Source organism: Toxotes jaculatrix, chromosome 20 (genome assembly GCF_017976425.1).
Source record: "Toxotes jaculatrix isolate fToxJac2 chromosome 20, fToxJac2.pri, whole genome shotgun sequence".
In the NCBI taxonomy this organism is placed as follows: Eukaryota; Metazoa; Chordata; class Actinopteri; family Toxotidae; genus Toxotes; species Toxotes jaculatrix.
Window position 1 is genome coordinate 4,597,037 of NC_054413.1, and position 9,461 is coordinate 4,606,497.

A 9,461-nucleotide genomic window follows, 5' to 3' on the forward strand; every position below is an offset into this window, starting at 1 on the left:
TTGTGCCCAGCCTCTCTTTAACACACCACAGGTGGATCATTTCATGTCGTTGGTCGTGTGGAGACAGTTGTTGGCATGCATGCACATGTTAGCTGTACCCATAAACTGAAGATAATAACTGGCAACAGGACTAAAGCCTGAGTATGAACATTGGTGCAGAAAAAAATCGCTGACATAACAATTTGAGTTTCTTTGACTAATTATGGGAGTTTGGTGTCATGATTTCTTTCCTGTGAAATAAATACATGAACCAGTGGGAAAAAAGGAAGCAATATGCAATTGAATATGTCAAGATACTGTTTCATTGAGACATTCCTGTAAAATTCTGCTACTCAAAAAACAAGGCTGCCCTCCCAGCATATATGTTCTCAAGCCTAAAACAATCTACAGCTCTTTTAGAGAACGGAAAATCCACATGAATTCAATCTCTAGCAAGGCTCTTAAACATCTCAGTGACATCCTAGCATCAGCCTGTGTCATACTGTTCAGAGCATAAATAAATGTCCATATTCGCTATGACCTAGAAAAATGATAAACTGTCTTTTCTCCTTATAAAGTCCATAAAGTAAAGATGTCTCTTGCAACAAACAGAAACAAACAGAAAACGGGCCTCAGACACACACAAAAAAAAACACTGACTGCTACTGTTGTGATTTAGTAGAAAGATAAAAGCATTCACAGCCATTACACCATGTAAATTCTCCGCTGCATTTCCGCTGCCCTTTCAGTTAGTGTTATAGATGCTGCAGATGGTGAGTGGTGGGCTTCCCCCCTGGGCTGATGTGCTCTATGAAATAGCCCCAGGTTTTGCACCCCACGGACGGTCGTCTCTCCCTTTTTTTTTTTTTTTTTCAGCTTGTGTTTGCTGATGACTAACAAATGGCTTTAAAACACTTTACTTGAGCAAACCCAGTGCTTCTATGTTGCGGCCCCCTCCACAGAAATCAATGGTCCATGCTAGTTTGCAGCAGGGGGTTCAGACGTAATCACCAGCGTTGGGATTGATTTCCGGAGTCAGCCAACTGAAAGCTATGTCCTCTTCTGTCAACACCACCTTTCCACCAACAGCTGCTCAACAAATCTAGTCATCGTTTAGATTGTCCTATGATTTTTGATGTTCTTTTACGTGTTTACAGATTCATTAATGGCTTTGAATCCCTATACTTTTACTCTATACCCTGGTTGCCAGTAAGGAAGTACCAGGCATTGTTCTTTTAAACACTGGCAAGCACGTCTTTTCCTGCTTTTTCCCGAAAATGTGCCTCTTGAGATTACAAAGTCAGGCTCTGTAGAAATGTCTGAACAGCTTCAGTTAAGCCTGTGTTAATGATTTCTGTTTTTGCTTTGTTTCCATTACATTTTCAGTTCCGTTTCTGTACCTAATGGTTTGGTTTCTGTTCTATAATGTAATGGATTTCCATTCAGTAGTTTTGTATTTTTGCTCAGTTTAGTTTTTTTAGTTGTCTATCTTCTAAAAATTGTTCTTGAAACAACAAAAACTGTTAAAAAAAAAAAGTCAAATTCTTTGTATGTATAAACATACTTGTCCAATGATGCTGATCTGATTCTGAAGAGGGGCAGTTGGAGGCCGCCTCCTTTCCACAGCTGTGGACTGGACAAAAATACATAGATCCTCTATGAGAATGTAAAATTCTCATTTGAATTAAACTCTAATTAGTTCATGAAGATGAATGTGGATCTAGGCTTCTAAGACTTCCATGACTTCCATCCAAATTTCCAAGTAATTCTACATTAATTCTACATCTTATTGGATTTTCATATGGTCAGTCCACCAGTCATTAACGATTCCCAGAAAGGGTGGAGTTAACAGTTTTAGAAGAAGTCTTGAACTTTTAATCATCCGTCATGAAGCCCTTATGATTATTCAATACCCAGCCTGTATACTACATTAAAGTTACATTATACAGTAAGAAAAGATTTTCATCCTGCTCTTGCCAGCAGTTGCATCCGTGAGAACACTACTTTCTCATCTCAATTTAAAGACAGACGTATAGTGTGAAACTGCTTATACATAGTAACCCAAATTCTGAAAATACGGAAGACCAGACTCAACCCAAAATAGTATAACTAAGTGTAAAGAACCTAAAGAATCTTCTGATATTCTGAATATAGAGTCTTCACAGCCCCTCCAATTTTTAGCTGCGTTGTTGGCATGGCTCTAGAAATGGCAGATTTGTCAGTGAACTTCTCTAGTCCAGACTGAAATATCTTGACAACTATTGGATGATTTGCCATGAAATTACAGACAGAAAATCCCCAGAGGATGAATCCAAATGACTTTGGTGATCCCCTGACTTTTCCTCCACTACCAACATTAGGTTGACAGTGGAGGAAAAGCATGTTCCCATTATCATTCTGAGCACCTATGTGGCTAATTACAGCCTCACACAGCCGGTTGTGTGTCTGTAGACTCTTGTTAAAAAATATATATCTCAAACGGGGGCTTGGTGACTAGGCAAAACCTGTCTGAAGCCCCTGCTTATCAGTGCACCACTGACCCTCAGCAACTTCAGCATCATGGCAGGCCTCAGTTACAGCTGTGATTTCAGGGAGCCAAACATCCAAAACATCCGTCATCCCGGATAAATTATTCATAACGGACCTGCCAGGGAGACAGCAGGACTGATGTATTTGTTTTGCTTGTCCTATCACTTCTGTCTGCCTGTCTTCCAACATTTTAGAGAGCATCTTATATTTAGTGCACAACTGGGACAACCGTGTGACAACTGCTCTCCTGCTGCTCCAGGTCAAACCAAACTTTCAACAAATCCCCCCTCCATGATACCCCACACTGATCTGTTAAATTCAACCGAGGTCTGTCTATTTTAGCTGCGCGGCTTGTGGATCAGATTCCTAGCAAATCCAGGACATAATGTAGTAGGATGACAGTGTTATCTGCCAGCTTTATCACTAAATAAAGTTAAATAAAACCTCTATCATATGAAGACTGATAGCAGGAGACTAAGTGCTCATCCTGTCATTACAAGCACTATTGCAAACAGAACAGAAAGGGTAAGGGTATTTCAACACACAGAAATCTGAGTTATGCAAGGTGTGGCACTGAACAAACATCATGTCTGAACGAGTCTCTTTTTTTTTTCCCTCTCTTAACAGACAGAATTATCAGACAATGCACAAGCTAGTGCATTATTTGGTGTCTATCTGTAGTTTTGTCTTAAAATGATGATCTCTTCATTGCACAGAAACTGGAAAGAGAGTCACTTTTCGTTCACCTGGGTCAAATGTTGATTCCTTTTATGTATATGTGTAACCTGTTTTTGAATATTTAAATGAGTCCTTTTGTCACCATTATCATTGCATTTCAGGCCATAGACAGATAAGGCACACGTTGTAATCTTCTTGAAACATGCAGCACTGAGCACTAATTAAGCAATCCATCTTGCAACAAGGTATGACTTCCTGCAAGATAATTGCCAGCGTTTCATTATAAGTAGTTTGAAAATTCAGGAAATAGTCTTTTACATTACTGTATACTGTATCTCTGGGAGTTATACACAAGACTTAAGTACACTTTAATATATATTTGCAAGGGTGGGGTAGCTGCTGTGATTTTGGCAGCTTTGTTACCAATACAATATTCTCATCTGATATTTCTACTCTGCAGAAGAGAATTAATTTGCGCTGAAGTTACCCCACCTTACAGTGTGATTACTGAGTGCTTTTATCTGTCAAAACAATAAATGTTTCAGGAAAACAGTTTAGATAGAAATGCATTTGGACCTAGGAATCTAGATACAGATACATCCAGATCTGTGTGTCTGCAGTATATATTTTCGCTGATATTGTCAAGACTTTATCCAACTTTCAGGAGGCACTGTGAGAAAATGGGCATGCATGCACACATAATCTACACTGACTCACCGGGGGACCTTTCAAAGTATTTTCCACCAGTGGAATACAATAAAAGAACATAAAGGGAAAGCTCAATCGAAGTGAAACTGTCAGGAAATATAAAACTGGCAGGGGTTTTGTTTATCGTGCCAAATCCCATGTTAAAACTAAGTCAAGAGCTTGAATGCGCACTTCAGTTTAACCAAAAAAATGTAAGAGATTCACCTCAGAAAATCTGACTTATGAAGTCAATATGAGCTGACAACACTACGAGGAGGAAATTTTCTGTGCTGCACTGTTAAGCATTTAATTACTGGTTATTTCAGTTGTTAAATGTACATATGTGGCACAAATGCACAAAGGTGGGTGTGTCTTCCTGTGACACCTCCACATTATTGTTGTCATATGTCGTCACAGAGGAATTGCAAAGATATCTGAAAATTTTCCACTCACTTGTGTGACCACTGTATGGTAAATGCAGCATCATGTTATTGCATGTCTACCTTCATGAGAACAGAATGTTTTTTGCCTGGGTTGCTATGGGGAAACATGTGAGGGCGGTGCTAGTACTTTTCCCACTCTGTCATGCCAGCTTTTTTCGGTTTCCTCATCTCTACATTGAGACAACTTAAAGTGAAGTTTTTCAGAAGAAGCTGCACTATCATCTTGGAGCTACCTCTGACAGCACCACCTGACTTCACAAGGTAAGTTTTTTTTGTTTCATTTCTGCAGTTCATGGATGACATGTGTTTTCATAAAAGGTGTACAGGTGTGTTCTTATCACAGCAGTTGGATATTTGTGTGATACGTCTTTTTTTTTGTTATTTTTTTTGTTGTTATTGTTTCATTTATCTCCAGAAATCCTTATATAGGCTGGATTCAGATTCTGGATTCTCTTAGACATGATATAGATTACTAAAAACAGAGATAATGCATATGAAGATTGATAGTAAGAGATACATTGTGATCTATATGCCGGGAGCTGAGGGGGATGTGCCCCATGCATTTATTAAAATCATTATTTTATCCCCTTCATTTTCACAATGTTGAGACACTATTCAAGGTGGCCTTTAATTAACACCCAGTTATTTTAACCAAGCTTAGTGTACTTATATATAGAGAAATACGGCAACTTGCAGGATATGACAATGTACAGTTGTACCCACCCACTTCCAAAGCCAAACCTATGCCTTTAGCAACATCAGTTTTTCTTAATCACAGTGGCTTTTAAGTTGAAAACCTGTGGCTTGTGGTTGTGCTTCAGAGCAATGCAAGACAGATGGATGCCAGCTGCAGGGGAAGTGTTATGTAACTCATTGTGTTGTAAGAGAAGTGCATTAATCATGCAAGTTTGTAGTATTGTTTTGCTGGCCTCAGAGAGAGGGCTTCAGCGTCAACACCTTTTATGACAGACATGCTACTAATTTTAGCTTGTACTTGTTTTACGTTTAAGTTACACTTTACTGCACATCATAGGAATGACATGAATTGCCTACTTTTATACATTTATGATTGAGGCATTTTTAGAAACTTTATGTTTTTTACAGGTCTCCTGAGTAAGAAGTAGAAAACATGGAAGACCCATGGCAGAAGGCATATGACTTTGCCGTTGAAGTGGCAAGAAAAGCTGGGGCGGTATGTCTGAATTTCTAAATGTACCTCTTCTCATGTCTGCAACATAAAGTTCCTTTCCATCCACCTGTATTTATTCACATTTACAATGTGTGCTAAATTTGGATGACACCTGGCTTTAGGGTAAAACCTGAGACTATTGGGCAATTTTGTAATTATCAAAACTTAATATCTTAATAATGCTAACAATATTCAATTTCTTTTTAGGAAATTAGGAAAGCTGGTGAGAGTGAAATAAGGGTCATGACAAAAAGCTCCACTGTAGACCTTGTCACTAAGACTGATGAGAGAGTGGAGAAAATCATCATTGGGTCTCTTAAACAGGAATTCGGAGAAGGCACACACTGGTGAGACATATGAACACACAGACACGCACACACCTATGCACAGTATGAATCTGTAACAGAAACAGAACATTGCTCAGGCTTATCTTGTTATATCTCACTGGTTTACTGGTCCTTCTGTTCTGCAGTTTCATTGGGGAGGAGTCAGTTGCAAAGGGGGAACCGTGTGTCTTAACTGACAAACCTACATGGATCATAGACCCGGTGGATGGCACCACAAACTTTGTTCATGGGTAAGATGTCTCCAAATATATATGGAATCTGCATGGGTAGTTCATGGAGAATATTATTTTATTTTTCCTTACCTAACCATTAATTAACCCATTGATTAACATATCTCATTTTGTAGAGTCCAAATTAAGTACATTTGATTTGATTTGCAAATTCTTCATAACCCTTTATTATTTTATATTTCTTAAATACCTGTAAATAGAACTACATAATAATATACCCTGATACTTCACAGATTCCCATTTGTGGCTGTGTCAATTGCCTTTGCAGTCAACAAGGAGGTATGTCAAATCAAACGAGAATTTTACAGTGAAAAAAGTATTTTATCCATACCTGGTACATGAAAGCTGAAAAATGATCTGTTTTCAGCTGGAGTTTGGTGTGGTGTACAGCTGCTTGGAAGACAAGATGTATAAAGCAAGGAAGGGGAAAGGAGCTTTCTGTGATGACGACCCAATTCAGGTGTCCGATGTAGCAGGTAACAGTCGTACTACACACTTTGAGACTTTAGTTTGCATATTTGAAAATTAAACACATGGAGCTTTACAGTATATCTGTAAAGAGATCCATATTATATCACAGACCTCAAGGTTACTTATTTCTTTAAGAACAAATTAGTGAAGCACTTAAACAGAATCCTTAAGATCAAAAAGATTAAAGACATTCTGTCTGATGTGTCTTAGTGTTTGACGTGTACTATATATATGTGTGTGTGCACCTTTACAGTTACTGTCACACCTGTAATGATATATAATGGTGACTCTCTTGGCATGCTCCCTTTACAGAAATCAAGAAGTCCATCATTATTTCTGAGCATGGAACCGACAGGTCCCCGGAAAAAGTAACTAAGATCTTCTCTACCATGCAGAAGATCCTCTGCATCCCTGTGCATGGGTGAGTGGTCCTGAATTGCATACACTGATTTTGCATACATTTTTATGTTGTGTACTCCCCTTCAAAGACAAAATTGCAACTGCTGCACTTTGGCTGTGTAGTTTCTACATTGTGGATTTGTAATACTGCCCAGACTGCAGTAGTCTGGTTGGGAAATCTTTGGTCTTTATAAACCTTTGTTGCACTTATCTACTGGGCACTCTCTGAAACAGAAAAAACAAACAACTAGACAGCTAAAGTTCAGGGCTATATCTAGTGTGGGCTATCCTGTGAGAAAGCCATGGCTAGTGTCAGCTAAAGCTAAAACAAAAATAATGACTGATATCATTTGGGTGCAAAAAAATCTTATACCCTCAACATTGCTCTTGTTTAGGAATTTGGCACTTTTGTTTCTTTCCAAATCTGGGTCCTTAAAGAAAATCAGTTGGCATGCAGTACAAACTTAAATCATACTGAGAACATGTTTGTCTTCCATCCTACAAAGTTTTGTGAGGCTAGGGATAATACTTCTCAAGATATTCATGCCCAGTCTGACAAACTTTAAACCTGTTTTTCTCTGTTTCACTTCTTCCGTGGTTGCAGTTCGCTGTTTTTGTAGGGCAGTGTAGCTGATTTAAATTCATTCATCTCCAACTGATCTGTCCTGACAGGCTCCGAGGATCAGGGACAGCTGCCACTAACATGTGTCTAGTGGCGTCAGGGGCGGTGGAGGCCTTCTTTGAGATTGGGATCCACTGCTGGGACATTGCCGCTGGTGCGGTCATAGTCAAAGAAGCTGGAGGAGTGTTACTGGATGTCGATGGTGTGTATGCTTTCAAATCTTATCATAACCTGATTATGTAGCGTCAAACTGAGTACAAAGTTTTACAAACCAAAAATAAATGAATGAGAATTAGTGGACACTGCTAAAAGCAGGATTGGCTCTTTGAAAACAGACGGCAGGTGAAACCCCTCTTAACAAAAGCTTTGTTTGACAATTTAGGGGGACCATTCGATTTGATGTCCCGAAGGATGGTTTCAGCAAACAACGAGATTATTGCTAAGCGGATCATCAAAGAAATTGAAATATTCCCAGCGGAGAGGGATGATGCTCCGCTGCAGAAGAAATGAAAATATTTTGAAACCCTTGTTTACACTGAACAAATGCATTGCAAAATACGTACAAAAATGCGGCCTGTTGCTGTACGTGTGTCCAAATAAAGTTCCCATGCTTTGATCACCGCTGATGATCTTAATTGGCATGCTGGACGTGTTTCATTGCCTGCACATTTTTCATTCAAAGGAAATAATTTCCGCTTAACAGAAGTGACCTTGAGGTTACATTTGATTACTCTTCTGTGATTCGTCTGTCAAAAATATTGATTGAAGTGGGGAAAAAGCTGTAATTTTGCACTTGGCATTTTTGTATATCAGCATAATTTGCACACTTGTCTTTGGTCTGTGGCTGACCATGTATATATTTGACCTTATGATATACATGAAATACTCAGCTTGTAACAGAGCTTTCCAAAAGCGCCAGCTGCTGGCGTAACAGCCAACTACTCATTTCTGCTTGGCTATGTTATTGTATTTAGTTTTGATTCTAATAAAATAGTTTTGCTTAACGAGTTGCGATTCACTCTGCCTGTAAATTTTTTCCGGCGAGTAGCCTCCGCTTCAAAACAACGCGAGCATGATGACAGAGAACCGGGCCTGTCTCTCTGTATCAGTCCCGTCCCCACATGTTCTATATGAATGGGGGGTATTTGGGTAATCTTGGAACATGGGTTAATGTGGGACACCTAATCTCCAGAGTGTTTACTTGCTGTTCTAACAAAATCTAGTCAGCAACCTTTTACCGTAGGTTTAACATGGATGGGCAGTGGGAATTGCTTGACAAAGTCAGTGATATATGATTCTGAGAAGATTAATGCTAAGGATTATGTTTGTGACGTATTCAAACAGCAAAATATGCATCACAGTGTTGAAAATGTATTTTTTAGTTGTTCCACTTTATCAAATGTGATTGAGAAAGTGGGACGACATGCTTTGGGTAATCTGGGACAGTCATTTAAGTTCTTCCCAAAGTTGCATACATACAATCTGTACACACACACACATACACACTGTCTCCCTTTTCTCTTCCTCACTTCCATACCTGATCCTTCTCTCTCTTACATTCACACACACACAAAGTATTTTGTAGTTGTTCATCATGTACAAATGTGAGTCATTAGTCAGCTATAAATATGAAAATATCCATGACCTATAATTAACTCAATGAAATGCATTACAGAACACAATGGCATGGCAGCGTCAGGAAGAGAGACTTTAAATGAATTACCAAATCCATTAATCTAATTGTTAATTGTTGACCTGAGTACAGACCCCCACACACCCCTACCTGGCTTCTTTCTCACTGCCTGGCTTCTCTATATCCCTGTGGAAATCCACATCCACGTAGATAGACGTTTGTTTTGGTTTACTTTGACACAGTTTCGACTCTGC

General features: G+C 39.0%; 1 protein-coding gene across 1 annotated transcript; it reads left to right on the plus strand.

Moving 5' to 3' along the window:
* The first annotated feature begins 4,438 nt into the window (after positions 1-4,438).
* LOC121200859 (inositol monophosphatase 1-like) lies at positions 4,439-8,581 on the plus strand. The gene is made up of 9 exons (XM_041066398.1): positions 4,439-4,577; positions 5,421-5,508; positions 5,713-5,852; positions 5,978-6,082; positions 6,316-6,361; positions 6,450-6,558; positions 6,866-6,974; positions 7,625-7,776; positions 7,957-8,581. The coding sequence occupies exons 2-9, from the start codon at positions 5,446-5,448 to the stop codon at positions 8,082-8,084; spliced, it is 852 nt and encodes a 283-aa protein (XP_040922332.1). The 5' UTR covers positions 4,439-4,577; positions 5,421-5,445; the 3' UTR covers positions 8,085-8,581.
* Positions 8,582-9,461: the final 880 nt, after the last annotated feature.